The sequence below is a fragment of the Leptodactylus fuscus genome, chromosome 8 (genome assembly GCF_031893055.1).
Source record: "Leptodactylus fuscus isolate aLepFus1 chromosome 8, aLepFus1.hap2, whole genome shotgun sequence".
Classification (NCBI taxonomy): Eukaryota; Metazoa; Chordata; class Amphibia; order Anura; family Leptodactylidae; genus Leptodactylus; species Leptodactylus fuscus.
In genome coordinates, this window is record NC_134272.1 from 36,025,393 (window position 1) to 36,042,307 (window position 16,915).

A 16,915-nucleotide genomic window follows, 5' to 3' on the forward strand; every position below is an offset into this window, starting at 1 on the left:
TATGCAGTCATTTACTTTAGCACCCTGGTGTATGCAGCCTGGCCTTTTTTTGGCCAAACAAATGCATTACCTTTGTCATGCATTGCATTAGTGCTCACCCCCCTTTTTTTTGGAGAACCCTAGTGGTTGTGGTGAAAGCACAATTCATCTTCTCAACATCTAAAATAACAGCAATAGGGCAAAAAAACAAAACAAAAAATATGTTTGGGCAGCAAGCAGAACCAAACACAGAATACAGGGGACATGTAATTTAGTTGGCACAATGTATGTGCTAAAACCAAAGGCCATATGAAGGTTGCAGACATCTTGTTTGTTTATCAAAATCAAACCATTCCCATTACTCAGTCCAGCTTCCAAGTTCATTCCACAGAGAAATTAATGGTGGCATCATGAAGAAACATTTGTGCGGCAAAGATGACCCCCTCCTATGCATCTGTGAGCCGCAAAATAAATAAGTTATGGCCTTTAGGAGTAGGGGAATGAAAAAGGAAGTAGCAAAATGGCTCACTAACATTGTGCTAAAGGGGTTAAACACTACAACCCAAAAAAATTATAAAAAAAAGTACTTACAGCAAAGATGTGTGTGAGATGTCCTAATGGGGAGCCGCTGGCAGTGCTGCACACTATTTGTGGGCGCTGTTGGGGTTGGAGGGCCCAAAATGGCGCAGAATAAATTGCGTTCTATTGAAGGGAGAAAAATGAAAAAAAAACATCAGCAAATGTCAAAAAACAAAGGGGGATTGGAGTAGGGAGTGAAAAAATGAAAAAAAAAATACATGGCCAAGAAGGGGTTAAGACATAAACAATATCGCACACTTGATAAAGTACTTACAGCAAAGATGTGTGTGAGATGGCCTAATGGGGAGCCGCTGGCAGTGCTGCACACTATTTGTGGGCGCTGTTGGGGTTGTAGGGCCCAAAATGGCGCAGAATAAATTGCGTTCTATTGAAGGGAGAAAAATGAAAAAAAAACATCAGCAAATGTCAAAAAAACAAAGGGGGATTGGAGTAGGGAGTGAAAAAATGAAAAAAAATACATGGCCAAGAAGGGGTTAAGACATAAACAATATCGCACACTTGATAAAGTACTTACAGCAAAGATGTCTGTGAGATGGACTATCTGTGGGGCGCTGATGTAAAAAATGTTCAAAGTGGGCGATAATGTAAGTCTGTATTTTTGGAATGAAATAAAAAGAAAGAGGTAAGAAAACATGTTTTCAAGTATGCAAAACAATCACTTTTAACATATTTCCATGAAAAATTAGCCACTACTTACATGACAAGACACTGGTAGCTTCTTTCCACTTCAGGATGTGATGCAGTTTGACATGCAGAAGATCCTGTGTGTCCTTAAAATGGATGCTGGTTTTGGTTGACACCCACGGCCCTGCCTTTTTGGGCTGTGGCCATGAATATGGGTTTGGTTTACGCATTCTAAATACGCGGCGTATACGCGGCGCGTATACGCCAAGATACGCGACGTACACGCGCCACGTATACGCCACGTTTTCGAAACACGCAGCCATTGAAATGCATGGGAAAAGACGCGCGTCTTTGTACGGCCGTAAAAAGACGCGCGTATTACGCAACTCCGCAAAAACCCCATTCAACCCTATGGGAAGACATTTTACACGTGTAAAACACACAAAAAACGCGCACGTTTACGCCGTGTGAAGGGGCCCTGAAGCTCCTTTTTCGTGTGGCCTCACACATAGACAGTGTCCACCCCATGTATACGGATGCAGAGCAGCATGAGGGAGAAGAAAGTCTGTGTGTAAGTACGTGATAGGTCAGGTGCCAACAAAAGATTTGGGTAGGGTGCTAGATATTCTACTTGACATGTTAACTGGATTTGTCCATCTTTGCTGAAGACCACAATGCCACCAATGCAGGAAGGCATATCCATGAGCAGGGATGTTATATGTCTTCTACTATCTTAGCTAGTAGTATACCTCTTACGTTTTACCAGGATACTAATGCATCTTCTTTGTTTTTGGGTTTTCAACATTCTTTCCTACATACATAGGAATATTGTGTCACTTTGTCGCTGAATGGCAAGCAAATTGCTGTCATGTATAATGTCATCAGGCACTCTCATGTAATGGGGTAAACCACATATGTTCTCCCTTACGTATAAGATTGAAGGTGACTGCATATATGCTGTATATTTTGTATTACAGTATGTACATAGTGTATTATCCAGAGTCATGCTGTTTATCACCTAACAATTAGTACTGTAGGGAGGTGCCCTGAAACCTGTAGGTACTTGGTGGATTAACCTGTGCAAGTGTGGGTCAAAGTGAAGTTGATGTGCGGGGTTTGGAGCTGCATGCATTTCAGTTTAGTGAGTAATGTTGAGCTTTGATATTTGTGTAAGTCTGATGATAATAGTGACTAGAGATGAGCGAACAGTAAAATATTCGATATTCGTTTCGAATAGCCCCTCAATATTCGACTATTCGAACGAATATCGAACCCCATTATAGTCTATGGGGGAAAAAATGTTTGTTTCAGGGGATCCCACGCTTCGACTAAGGAGAGTCATCAAGTCCACTATGTCACCCCAGGAAATGATGCCAACACCCTGGAATGCAACTGGGACAGCAGGGGAAGCATATCTGGGGGCATCTAACATGCCCAAGTCACTGTATTACGTCGGGATCCCTGTCAGCTTGCGATATGCGGCAGCTGACTTTTTCCCATAGGAATGCATTGACCAGCGTTGATTGGTCGAATGCCATACAGAGTATAGCATTCGGCCAATCAACGCTGCTTCTGCCGGAGGCATGACTGTGAGGAGGAGGAGTCTAAGATCGGACCAGAATGGAGACTGCTGTGGACTGATCTTAGACTCCACCTCCTCCGGCAGAACCAGCGTTGATTGACCGAATGCTGTACTCTGTATGGCATTCGGCCAATCAATGCTGGTCAATGCATTCCTATGTCGAGATGTAGCAGTGCTGGCCGTGCGCTGTGTGCTGAACCCTGCTGCACACTCAGCTCTGCAGCATCACAGATGTAGCAGAGCTGAGTGTGCGCTGAACCCTGCTGCACCCTGCATTCCCACCTAAATAAAGGTAATCCCTAGCTAACCCTGCCTGTACATCTATTCCTGTCTAGTTCACAGTCTCAAATTACTTTTTCCGATTTTTTTTTCGATGCCTCCGTTGTCGTGGTTCCTGTCCCACCTCCCCTGCGCAGTTATTGGTGCAAAAAAAGTGCCAGGGAAGGTGGGAGGGGATACAAATTTTTAGTGCGTTTGCCTCGTGGTATTCGATTGGAATCAAATACCTCGAACGGCCTGATATTCGACTGAATATCTATTCGATCGAACAGTGTTCGCTCATCTCTAATAGTGACTTGTGCTAGGTCACAGCTGTTTGTATGAAAGATTGTTTGAGCCAGTTTCCAGATTGTTTATGTGTCTGTATCACCATGTGTGACCAACAACTGCCAATTCTAATTGTGCCACCTAGTGTAAACTGTAACTGCCATGCTTATGTAAACACTACACTTATTGTGCAACAAACAAGTAAAAAACTTAAGTAAATGCTTTGGTTGAACTGTACAGTCTGAGTTTCTCAAAAAGCAACATAGGCTTTCTGTTTTGCCCCCTGGTGAAGACATTTGTTTAGCGGTGCACTAACATCTAACAATACAAAATGTTTTATAGGTGTACAGAATACAATGCATCTTCTCAGTTATGAAAATGGCCTCCTGGTCCTGGTCCTTTAGCTAAAGAAGTGATTTAGATGGCTGTTGTTTGATGTGACTACACAGTGGAGCTCCAGAGGTATTGTTATTGTCTTGATAAAGCAGGATAGCCCAAAGAAGAAGGCAGAGATTATGATGGAGTATTTGAAGATAGAAAAGTAGTAATGCTAATACATGTAGAAGAAGTATATTCCAAACTACTAGAAGGAGGGTGAAGATGTGCTGCAGGCTCGGCCCAAACACCCAAAGTGATATGATGGTCACCTGGTCCCCTCCTCTCCCCTCTTCAGCATCCCACTTGATTACTTGCCTGGTCAGCCATCACAAAGCAGCTGCACAGCCACATTACCCCTCCTGCAAGTTGCCCATTAGAACTTACACAACTTAAAATGGCTGCTTACACAGCAGTGTAAGTGGCCATTTTCTTGTGGCCTGTGGGCATGTGCAGTCAGCTCTGCCCAAGGCCCAAGGCCTAGAAGTTTGAACCCACCTCTGGAAGAAGAAGCGCAGAGAGGACGTTCCTGAAGAAGATGGAGGAGGCGTGGGAAATTTCTCTCACAGCATTGGGGATGCCCCCAGTGCTGCGAGAGAACTCATTTGCATACAGACAAAAACCGGGATTTCTACCAAATGGTGGAGTGGAGAAGATATCTAAAGGTAGGAGAACAATAGCCTTTCTTAAGGCTATTCCTACGTGTGATCGACAAAAAATGTGATTTTAATGGTAGAATCCCTTTAACCCTTTATCTCAGGCTTCTATGTGAGGCTAATTTATCTGCCCTATGCAGAAGGCAAGATAAGGGTTAACTAACCCACTTCATGTGTTGTATCCTGTTTTCCATATCTCCTCTCTTCATGAGAAAGAGAGTGAATTAATCACTGGACAAGGAAACAATTTATTGATAAGCTATGTTAAAAACCTTATTATATTCATATGTAGTATTCGTTTATGAAAAGTTGCTTTAAGGTGACTATTACAGTATATGACTTTCCTTTACTATTACAGCTGCACTAGCTTTAACAATGTGCAAAATGCATAATAAAAACTTCAGTAAAAATGTAGACCTTTATCTTCTGAAATTCCGACCATAGTCGGGAATACAATATCTTACACTTGTTGAACTGTCAATCTTACATGTGTAATTAAGTTTGCCATAGGCCCATGAAAATTCATTCATTTATGTCGGCCTCACCACTAGGGAATTTAGACGTCGAGTACATAAGTGAGTTCTGGGCATCAATAAACACCAGAATGCCATGGATATTGAAATTCTTCAGACCATTCTCAAACCCTTGAGACTGGTCCATAATTTAGATCCTTCATTGTTATGCATTCATGCTATTGATAGGATATATATTGGACCTTGATCTGGTGATTGGAGAAAACTCTGTCACAGGAATTTTAGTGGATATATACATTGAATACCATTATGCCTCATGGCCTTAATGGCAATTTGAGTTTTGCCTCCTTCCTTTAGTAAGTCATTGGATTGCGCATCTTATTAGGTTTCTCTGACCTGCCATTTAGTGTTGTATTTATTTTTGTGTTGTATGTGGTGCGGTATATTGGTTTTATCAATTTTGATTTGTACTGTTTTTCTTCTCTATTTTTTTAGTATATTTAGCCTTGATGTTTCACATAAACACTAAGTATTCTTCTCGTCTATGGGTATGACCAATGGATTCATATATGATGTCAGGCTGATGTTTTGACCCAGATCTTCACTATCAAAGAATACTTTAGACTCTGTGGCTTACATCCCTATTTACAGTTGACATATTTATTGTGACATTTTATGTCATTGTATGTTTATAATAACTTGCACTTTATCTATGGTATATTAATGATGAATTTATTTTTCTATTTTTATGTGTGTATGCATATTTATTGCTTATTTGAATTGTATTCAATTTATTTATATATATTATGTTTATCATGATTGTATTTATTATATGGCTTTATGTCCTATAGGTTGATACAATTATACTTACTTATTTACGTACATTAAAAAAAAATCTATAATTACCCATATCCCTGGGGTGGTCAAACTTTCTGATAATACAGTGACGTGCCGTTTCCCTGTTTCCAAAATGGAACGTCACTAATACTCCACCTCCACCCCACCAAAGGCTATGGTTCTAAGGCTATTGCTGGACACTTCCTGCTTGGCCTGAAGAAGACACCCGCCCGGTGTCGAAACGCGTAGCCGTTTTAAGCTATTGTTCATGTCCTTGGAGCAATAAAACAGAACCAATTCATCTTAACCTTGCATATCGTCATTTTTATTTTTCAAGTCTATTACGGATTTTGCTGCCTTTAGCGCTCTGCCAGTTCCCGGTTTTTCTATATATCCTTTCCACTTTTTCACCATCCACTGTGTGGGACGGTGTCCGAGTAAGAGCTGCAATTGGCCTGGTGGGCTCCTGACTGGAGTCTACTATTTCCACCAGACGGACGCCAGGTCACCCTTTTAAAAACTTCTCTCAATGTATCATTATATCATATAATAGAAAATTAGAGTAATTAAAGTCAAATATTTTTTTTATTTGCCTTAAATGTTATTTGTAGTATATTTAATAAAAGTCCATAATTTTCTTCAGAGACCCAACTTTGGAATTTGGAGATCCCCAACTGGCTGATCTTCTATATTCACCAGGTCTAAGGAAATATTGATTTCCCTTAAAGCCAGGCTCTTCGAAAAAAATCCAGTAACCATCAAGAACATTGCAGGACAATACAGCATTTGCATGGAAGCTTTCATTAACATTTGAACAGTCGTTCACATATTCCTTCATCTGACCACGGAAGTCTTCTTTCTCATAGAGCCTGATTCTGTAGGATCCACGATGCTGTTAGGAGGAAACAGAGCATAAGATTTTATTTAGCAAATTTTAAACACAAGTCAGGTGATTTAAAGGGGTTGTTCTGGAACTGAATATTTTTTGAATCCTACACCTGAACAAAGAGGATGAAGAGGACGTTGCTGACGAAGATGGAGGCGGCGCTGGAGAGAGTTCTCACACAGCATTGGTGATGCCCCCAGTGCTGGTTGAGCACCAACTCAGCGGAACGCCATCTTAATCATTGTGTAGCGTCTGTATGAGCAGTAGAAGGTGGTGAACAATTACTGCATGCAGGAGACCACAGGGACAATGTGTTCACTAAATTTAAATTTTATTTACTATCTCTTATGAGGTCACAGTATAGGGATAGAACATAGCGAGACCACCACCACTATTATCAGTGGTGGTCTCACTATCAAGAAAGAGCCACTGCCACTATTGAATGCAATAGTGAGCAACAGTGTCTCTTCTGTGATAGCGGGACCACCATGGGACCACCACTGATTCCGTTATCGTCTACAGACATTTAAGTAAATCTGCTTAACCAATTTGCTCATCTCTACTTATTAACATCATGCAGAGGGATGAGTACTGGGTGGCAGTGCTTTTAGACCCTCACTATAAAGCCAAAATGGGGAAATTTTGGAATATTATCAGGATAGACTGTATAACCATATATATTCTGCAGAATTTTGGGAGTCCACTCCAAGTGCCAGTTGCATTCTTCACATTCTCTATCCACTTCACTCAGTCAGCACTTCACCTCCTCTTCCAGTTTCACAGTTACAAGACACTGGCATCAGCAGTCAAAACAGTATCTTGAACATAATGAACCATATATTTTTTCAGCTTGTAGCACCAAATGAAGCCAAAACAGGCAATTGCACCCACTGACTGCACCAAAAACTATAGTCGTACCTACAGCGTACCTATATTCCAGTAGATATCTGTGACCTCAAGGAATTCTGGGCCAATAGGTTACAGCAGGGAAGAAGTTGGCCGAGTTTACCACTTAGCCAAACTTGTCCTTCACCCTGGTCCATGATATCATTCCATGTCATACTGCCACTTACATTGCCACAATTACCTCCACTCACTAGACATATCCTGTGGTCACATTCCACTATAGCACACTTTCTGTGGTAGTTTTTTTGTACAAAAACTTGCAATATAACCACCATGTTTGTCTAAAAAAAAAAAAACAGGGAGGACAACGGAAAAGTGAGAAATCTAATATTTCTGGACAGCAAACATTGCTTGAAACAATTTACTGGAAAAGACTAGAGATGAGTGAACTAGTTTGGATAGAATCAGATTCACACTGAATTTTCCAAAAAGTTTTTGGGCCTACCCCATATGTTCAATCACAGGAACAACCAGTGGTGTAACTAAAGTCTTCTGGGCCCAGTGCAATCTTTTGTCCTGGGCCTCCTACCTCATCCCTACATCAAATTCTTGATAGTGATTGTTACAGGTGCTAAGGAGTTTAATCCACCTTACTGTGGTTAGGGGTAATCTGTAGGTCTCCTTAGCTTATGGGCCAGATGGAAGCTGCAATCTCATTACTGATGCCAGTGCTTATGGGTCCCCCTAAGACTTCTGGGCCCCGAGGCAACTGCACCCTCTGCAACCCTTCAGGTTATGCCCCTGGGCATATCCCTGGTGCATGACATCACCCAAGTGGCCAGAAGAGATCACAGAAAGCGAACCAGATGCCACAAGGAGGCCCAGACAAGTTAAGGGAAGCTAAGTGCAACTGTTTGCTATTCTTTTACACTGCCCCTTGGCCTCCATCTATTATATTCTGGGGTCTGATGAAACCCAAGAGTATAAAAATTTCACTTACAATTCTATCTAAAGAAGTTCGACCCAAAATGAATCTTTGGGCTGAACAGTCAGAACTTGAAATGAAATCTTCATCCTCTAGAAAAGATGATAGGTAGAATTTGATGTCCATCATAGATTAAAAGATTAAATGGGATTCACTGTGTATATATATGTATATATATTTAGAAACACTTCATGTAGCAAAATCAAGCACTATCTGGATGAGGCCTGGAATAGTAATCATTTTGGAGTCGGTAACAAGTTTGGTTAGATGCATACCAAAAAAGCTGAGTGTTTTTGTCTTGCCTGTGACTGACGAGTGTTATGTTCATGTGTTGGGAGCTGAATTTATCTGAAAAATTTACTTTAATATCTATCCTCAAACTTTAAGCATGGTCATGGCATGTGTGTGAAAAAATCAAGCAAATTTGCTGCCACTATTTATTCTAGAAATTTAGGGTGAAATTTCTGACCACTAACACAACTATTAGTGTGCTGTAAATACGCCTAATCATCCTTGTACGATATATACTGTAGATTCATACTTTGAGGAACCACAAATGGATATTAGATTTTTTAAAAAATTATAAAGATTTTTAAAAAATTATGATATAAAACTTGTCTGTGCTTATGTTTTGGAAGGTCAGTGCTGTATATATCCAGCAAAAAAATACATAAATTGACATATTCACCATAAAATGACAACTTACATGTGGAATGGAATGGCAAGATCTGATGGAATCATTCAAACCCAGCCAGCTCTGGTAGTCAGGATATTCTCCGCTTTTAAGATAGTATTGATGTCCCATATAATTAGACCGTTCATAGATTACCCAGCATCCATTTTCTACCCGGATAGAATTGCAACGAGCAAAGAAAGCATGCAGATCTGCATTGTCTCCTGAACATTCATAGGACTTTCCTTGAAAGTCTCGGTCCTCGTAAAAAATTATCTGTTGAGAAAGAATAGAAAAAAGGAAGTCGAATGTAATAATATTTACAATTTTGAATATTAAATATAACCGTATTAACTATGTACTAGTGTCTTCTTTTTACCTTTCCCATCATGAAGAGTCAGGCGATCTAAGTGTTCACAGCTTCAATGGAGTGGCTCTGAAACTTTATATATATGATAGCTTATGTAGCTGATCTGCATTCTCCATACAAGTGCACTTTCCTCACAATAAAGGTGCATTATATGTGATCCTTTTTGTGTGATACAGTATGACTGTACTTTAATTGGTTGCTTTTCATGTAGGGTTTATAGAACTGTTTAAATCAGCAAAACCTTTATAATGTCACATGCAATCTGAAGAGAAAGAGAGAACAATCTGGCATGGTGACAATGTTCATTATGTTTGACAGATTTACTTATTATTAAAATCATACTTAAACAAGGAGTCACCTTTTTTCTTATTACAGAGGTTTCCTCTGCGATCTTTCTGTTTCAGTTACACCTAAAGGGAAACAGCTATAGTTGCCCCCCACCCCTTCATCCACCTGCAATTTAAAGTCCCCCCTTCATTTGCCCCCAGTTTAACCTAATAAAACATAGATACTCACCTTTGCTGTCTCCCCTGCCGCTCTGTGCAGTCTCTTGTCACCGACTGATAAGGGAGCTGGATATCGCGCCTACAGATCCTGAGGCCTGTGCACACAGCTGTCTTCAGGGCGATTGACCGGGGAGACGGTAGTCAACATGACGGCAGCCCGCATGTTCCGCCCGCCGCTGCCATCCCAGGCCGCCTACACACTGCCGGCATGCTGGCCGGCTAGACAGGACCGCTCATGCCGGCAGATGTTGCGGCCTACACAGCATCCACAAGGTAAGTCCAGCGGGGTGGGGGAGGGGGGGTGGCCGGTGTCCACAATGATCGTCCCCATTAACCCTGATAGCGCCTCAGTCACAGTTGACCAAGGCGCCTTGTCCTCCGCTGGCGCGTTGGCGCTGCAATGTTCCTTCTCCGCGCCAGCACCCAGACCAAGCGCTGGGGCCGACGTCACGTTGCTATGACAGACGGGAGCCTTGTGCAGGATCCCTGGCCTGTCGGTCTTTTGCTCCTACTGCAGTCTATGCTACGTAGCCTGCAATAGAAGTGCTGGTATAGCATAGCATAAAACCGACGCTTCTACTGCAGGCTACGTAGCATAGGCTACAGTAGGAGCGAAAGACCGACAGGCCGGGGACCCTGCACAAGGCTCCCGGCTGCCATAGCAACGTGATGCCGGCCCCAACGCTTGGTCCGGGTGCCGGCGCGGAGAAGGAACATAGCAGCGCCCATGTGCCGGCGGAGGACATGGCGCCTCGATCAGCTGTGACTGAGGTGCTGGAAGGGATATTGTGGACGATTATTGCGGCCACCGACCGGTATTATGCAAAGCATAGCATGAAACCCACGGTTCTATTGCAGCCTATGCATTGCAGAAAACCAGTGCGTCTATTGCAGTCTATGCTACGTAGCCTGCAATCGAGGCGCTGGTATTATGCAATGCATTGCATAACACCACCGCTTCTATTGCACCCTATGCTACGTCACTTGCAATAGCAGCGCCGTTATTATGCAACGCATTGCATAAAACAGACGCTTCGATTGCACCCTATGCTACGTAGCCTGCAATTGAAGCACCACTATTCAGCAATGCATGGCATAAAACCGGCACTTCTATTGCAGGCTGTGCTACGTGGCCTGCAATCAAAGCGCCGGTATTATGCAATGCATTACAATGCATTACCATTGTAATGCATTGCATTACTAATCACACACCCTGGGGTTCAAGACCCCTAGAACGTGCAATAAATGCACAAACAAAATTTACAAAAAAGTGACCAAAAATAAAAACCTCAAAAAACCCCCCATAAAACGCCACTTTCCCTAGAACAAATTAAAAACTCATTACATACTGTGAAACACATACATCTTAGGTAGGGACTAAGGGCGGCGCGGACGAAGTCGCAGGTAATGCTAGTATTACATATGTCTGAAAATATGAGGAATGGTAAAAAAATGATTCAAATGCACATACATTATGTTTATTCACGAGACATATCCTGTCTTTAGTCATGTTTTCTTAGTCTTGGAAAAACCCTTTAATAAAATTCATGAAAGGGAAATAACATAAAACTAAAATACATAACATAAGGCAGGTAGCTAAGGAAAGCAAACTAACCCCAAAAAATATTATTTAGATTTATAAATGCAAAATAAATAAGGTAGAGAGTTGGTCACCAGGGACCAAGAAAAAACAGAGTGTTACGATTCTGGTAGTCATGTCTGGAATCTGGTAGCCGGATGGAATAAACCAGGTGCAGTTAGGAATAGCAAAATTATAGTTTGGGGTGCAGCTTGAAGTGTGGATTGCAAGGTGATTATATAGTGAAGAGTAGAGCAGTCTGCAAAAGACAGTTCTCTGGAGCAGGAGACTGGAGCAAGTCACAATACTTGAAGAATGACTGAACTGCCTCATGGTTATAAATAGACCCAAACAGGAAACAAGATGGATTCACATTGGCACAGATCGGTCATCTTTGTTAAAGGCAATTCCTAAGATAAACACAGCAGCCTCCAGTGGTGAGGATTGGAAGTGCAACACAATAGTTCAGAGGAAGAGAAACAGCGGCCACTGGTGATAGATTAGCAAAATACATCAGGATTCTGACCGTGGGTTTTTCAGTTGTCTATATACAGTAGAACAGTAGTTTATATAGGTGCCACTAATGCTGGTAATAGATTAATCAATGTAAACTAAACAAATTAAACTGTGTTGTCCAGTAAAAGATGAGGATTTTGCTGAAAGTATTATATTACATTCACACCTTACCTTTATCTATATGAGATGCCATCCTATCCAAATTCCAATGACAGATGCTTGCCTTTGTTTGGAATAGGAAGAAACTTAGAGTAAAGGCCTCTATCCTATACAGACTCAAGGAAAAGGTATCAGGCCTTCCTAACCTTTTCATGTACAATAAAAGCTTAATATCAAACATAATGGCATAAGAGTCTGGTGCATTAATTGCTCTAGTTCTAGCTGGCCAACAATAGAACTTAATTTTCATGGAAACAGACAGCTACACTCTCTTTTTAGCCTACATTATTAAACCAGCCTTCACCTCCCAATTGTTTTGTCCTTACAATCTACGATAGAAGCTTAGGTAGCCAAAATGCAACAAAGGAAGTATTCCAACTAATTTTTAAACTGACTAGCATTAAAGGGGTTGTCCGGGATAAATGGAAATCCCTACACTAATTTAAGCACTCTCCCCCTCCTACTTTCTAAATAACATAATTAAAAAAAATTTATATTTACCCATATCCCTGGGTTGGTCATGGGACCTCCCCAGGAACATCTGTTGGTTACCCAGTGACGATCCATTTTCCTGTTTCCAGAAATGGAACGAACTACTACTTCCCTCCCCATCCACTGCATCAAACTTACATTCCAGGCATCTTCCTGTGGGACGGCTCTTTGTTCTTTTCTGACTGCCGGGACTTGTTCCAGCGCTGCTCTGCTGACAATACTGCCTGCGCAGTAGAGGTGGATCGTCGCTGCAGAGAACAGAGCAGTGTTGGGAAAAAAGTGTGGGAAAAGAAGGAAGAGAGGTAAGTATATAATGGGGTCTGGGGTTAGGCTGAGTAGGTAGGGAAGGGCTAGTAGTGGTCGCAATAGTTAGAGAGACAGGGAGGGGGTGTATGGGTGAGTGGGAGAGAGGAGGAAGGGAGAAAGGAAGGGGGGTGTGAGGTGAGAGGGGTTAGTGTGGAAGTTACACAGCAGGAAGCTGAACCAAGTAAACAATGCAGAAGATGCCAGGAGCTCCCAGAGACACCCAGAAATCACTCAAAACGTGGCTAAAGGTATATGGGTGCATTTATTAACCCATTAATAGCACTAACAGACCTTTTTAAAAAAAACAAAAAAAAACAAACATTTTTTGCACAGAAAACTCCCTTAACATTATCTAATGCTCCTCTGTCCCAACTATTCCTTGGGCTTTATGTCTACCCACTTAAATATGGATCATTGGTGGGACGTGTGTTGTTATCTACTGAGCTATTGGTGACTGGGAAGTGGAGATCTCGTTGTCTCTCAACTTGTTTTTCTTTGATTGATCCAGTGACTGGACATTGTGTGGAGGAAAACCCTTTAATTATGGACTGAGTTGCAGAATTAAGAATTAATATTGTGAATGAAATTTCTAAGTGCACAATAACTAATCTAACAATGGCAATATAAGAGGATCATGACTTTGCATAAACCACTAAGAGATGGTAATGCACACATGCCAATATGAAGTTAGAAGCTTTACGTTAAAGTAAGATAAGCATAACCCATAGTTAGACAAACCATTATGAGCCGTGTACTGAAATGTAAGCAATTAGAATAAGAATCTGGAAGCGTGCTAACCAAATAAATGGTATTTTTTGTATTGTGAGAAGTCACACCTTTACACCCTATTGCAAGCTTATAAATAAAGGGCTTGATACCATGATTATTCGTGGATGTTATACCCCAAACCAACCACCCCGCCCCACCCCACCTCCCCATATAGCGGTCACCAACTAAGAGGAAGACGAGACTCCATGGACCGTTATACCCCAAACCACCCCCCCACACACACACACACACTTTACTAGCTTTGGCAACGCCAAATATCTATTCGGACGTGCCAATAAAGCTTTTTTTGATTTGATTTGGATGCTGTTATTCCTCTCTCGCAACATCATTGACTGTCTAGATGAGACCTTGACTGCCTCTTAGTGTCTGACACTAGGATGTCTCTCTCTCTCTCTCTCTCTCCTATTAATATTATAAATGTGAAATGTTTGTGAGTTTGTGGGTTTGGATGTTTGTTCCTCAATCACACAAAACCCGCTCCACCGATTTGGCTCAAATTTTCCACAAACATAGTTAATACACACGATTGCGCACTAGGCTACTTTTCAACACAATAACCCACATACGTTTTCCACACGACCCCCACAAAAAACAAACTGACATCACCATCTCTGCAATCTCACACACTTTGGACCATAGCAAGCCCCTAAACTTCACATTACCCCCTACAGCCTAGCCCCTAACCCCACACATTCACATATTCTTTCCCACTTTCACCCTCACCTTCACCATCCTGCAGGAGCCTACCTCTTTCACTCTCCGGACCAGCCATCTTTGCCAACCCCCCACCGCTGGGAGGATCCGCGGCACCGCTCACCACACTACTCCACTATCTTGACAGGAGCATGCGCACTTTGTACACATAAACAACGTGTTACCAGCACGCCACCATTTTGCCACTCCACCTTAGGCCACGGCACCCAAAAGACTGGCTCCAGGCCGCTACACTACCCGACGCCGCTATCACCTCCCTGCTTTTTCCTCTGCAGGATCCATCCACCAGCCTGACACTGGTAAGTTCACGTACCATTCTTCCACTGCCAGGACCTCTGCTCTCTCTACTCCGCTGTACCAACACCTTACGCTCCATAATGACCTTACCCCTCTCCCTCAATGCCCTATCCTTCCACTTCTCCTCCCCAAACACACCTCCCAGTCACTTGCACCTCACTTCACCCCCCTTGCTGCGGCCCATGCCACTGATGTTCATATGCCAACCGCCCGCCATGGCTGCCGCTTATTTGCATACCACCGGTCACTTCACTTTCACTGCCTCTGCTCCCTGCCTTATCTATTCCGCCGCCTTCTCTTACCTGTCCCGCGGCTCCCGTCTGTCCCTCGCTGCGCGTAGGCACCCTCCTGCTCATCTGCGCCGCCTACACTGAGCTAGGCTGCCACAGGTTACTATAGCAGCCGCTACCTCTCCCACGCCTCCCACTCAGCTGACTGTGTCCAGGCTGCTGCAGGCTATGCTACGTAGCCTGCAAAAGCACTGGCACTATTATGCAATACATTAGGATTGCAATGCATCGCATTCTTTAGGACACCCCCTGCTGTTGTACAACCGTATTGTTTTGCAAGCTGCTGGATGCAGCCTGCAAAACTCATTACCATTAAAATAAAAATAAAAAAATGTGAAACACACACATTACCGAAGTATATTAACTTGAAAGACCTCAAGACCCAAACACCCTATGTACACTTTTGGAAAACAACGTATAGCAGCTCAAATGAAAATTGCGTTAAACAAAAAAGCCTCACGTATTCTCTCAATTACCCAACATTCATATCCCATACCTTTTACACATTACTAAAATTCCACCCACAACTCTATTTACACACTTCTACAATCACCGCAGACGAAGTCGCAGGTAGCAGCTAGTATTACATAACAAAGAAAACTAACCATTACCTGATCTATTGCAGTGGATCTACGTGAATGAGGACAACGGCCTGAGGACCCCCGAGGACTATGTAAGTGATGTCACCACATAGTTATTATATCATAGAGATCCATATCTTTTCCTTACATTCATCTGAAATTAAAGGATTTATATTCATTTGTGACTTCATCTTATTTATAGGAACCAGAGACATCACAAGAAGAAGAAACCTCAGAGTCAACAGAATATACAGAGGAAGAAGAGGCCTCACAGTCAACGGAATATACAGAGGAAGAAGAGGCCTCAGAAGAAGAGGAGGAGGTGGAGGAGGAGACAACATCTTGCTGCTCCTGGTCCTGCTTCCAATAAGACAGCTCCTCCGCAGAGTCAGGGCCAGGATCTCCTCCTTCATGCGCAGAATTTAGGTAAGTATAGGTAAATATAGTCACAATAAAAAAAAAAAAATTAAAAAAAGTTTTAAAAAAGTCAGATAGAACATAATTATAATATAGGGTGATAGTGGTCATACATGATATAAATTAGACAAGGTAGGAATAATTATAAATATAAAGTTATAGTTAAAAAATCAGAAAAAAAAAACAACACAATTATAATATAGAATATTATTTCAAAATGTAAGTTAAAGGGGTTGTCCAGGAATTGGAACAACCTCAATGCCCAGCACTTTGAATGCCCAGCGCTCTGTTATCCACCGCCCGTGTGTGTTCAGGCTTGTGCTGGTACCTGGATGCTGTAAGTCCTGCGTCCCACGTGACTGGTGACATCACCAGGATGTCACCATCACTGGGACCAGCGACTGTTGCGGCTACTGATTGATCTCAGCGGTCACGTGGGACGCAGGACTTACAGTATCCAGGTACCAGCAAAGACTGAACAGACACGGGCGGTGGGTGAGGGAGTGGCAGTGTGCCAGGGATAGGTGTGGGGGCTTTTCTTTTTCATTTCCCCTGGCCTTTACAAGAGTTGGTCCAATTCCTAGACAACCCCTTTAAGATAACAGTAAAATAATAAAAATAGTAAAAAAAAAGATAACATAGAAATAGACATAAAATATCATAAGTATGATATAAGTATACAAGTTATAAATTTTAGGCTGAGACATAAATAAGATTAAAAAAAATATTATAGGTAGGCTAATAGTAGAAAACAGTAATATATATATATATATATATATATATATATATATATATACGAAAATAAATAAATATAAAATATATAGATTAGAATAACTG

At 42.0% G+C, this 16,915-nt stretch overlaps 2 protein-coding genes across 2 annotated transcripts in view; one reads left to right on the forward strand and one right to left on the reverse strand.

Annotated features, from left to right (window-relative positions):
* LOC142216492 (gamma-crystallin-1-like) overlaps window positions 1-16,915 on the forward strand; it is a 347,542-nt gene that overhangs the window by 124,453 nt on the left and 206,174 nt on the right. The gene's annotated exons all lie outside the window — the stretch shown is intronic.
* On the reverse strand, window positions 6,239-9,591 carry LOC142217426 (gamma-crystallin B-like). Its single transcript, XM_075285666.1, has 3 exons — window positions 9,442-9,591; window positions 9,096-9,338; window positions 6,239-6,564 (listed from the first exon to the last, which is right to left on the reverse strand). Exons 1-3 carry the CDS (start codon window positions 9,451-9,453, stop codon window positions 6,289-6,291), a joined length of 531 nt encoding a protein of 176 aa, XP_075141767.1. The 5' UTR covers window positions 9,454-9,591; the 3' UTR covers window positions 6,239-6,288.

Bases quoted from the DNA above. Each gene is read 5' to 3' on its own strand.
- LOC142217426 (XM_075285666.1), bottom strand. The intron at 6,565-9,095 runs GTAAGTTGTCAT...TCCTCCTAACAG, and splicing joins CTTGCCATTCCATTCCACAT to CATCGTGGATCCTACAGAAT.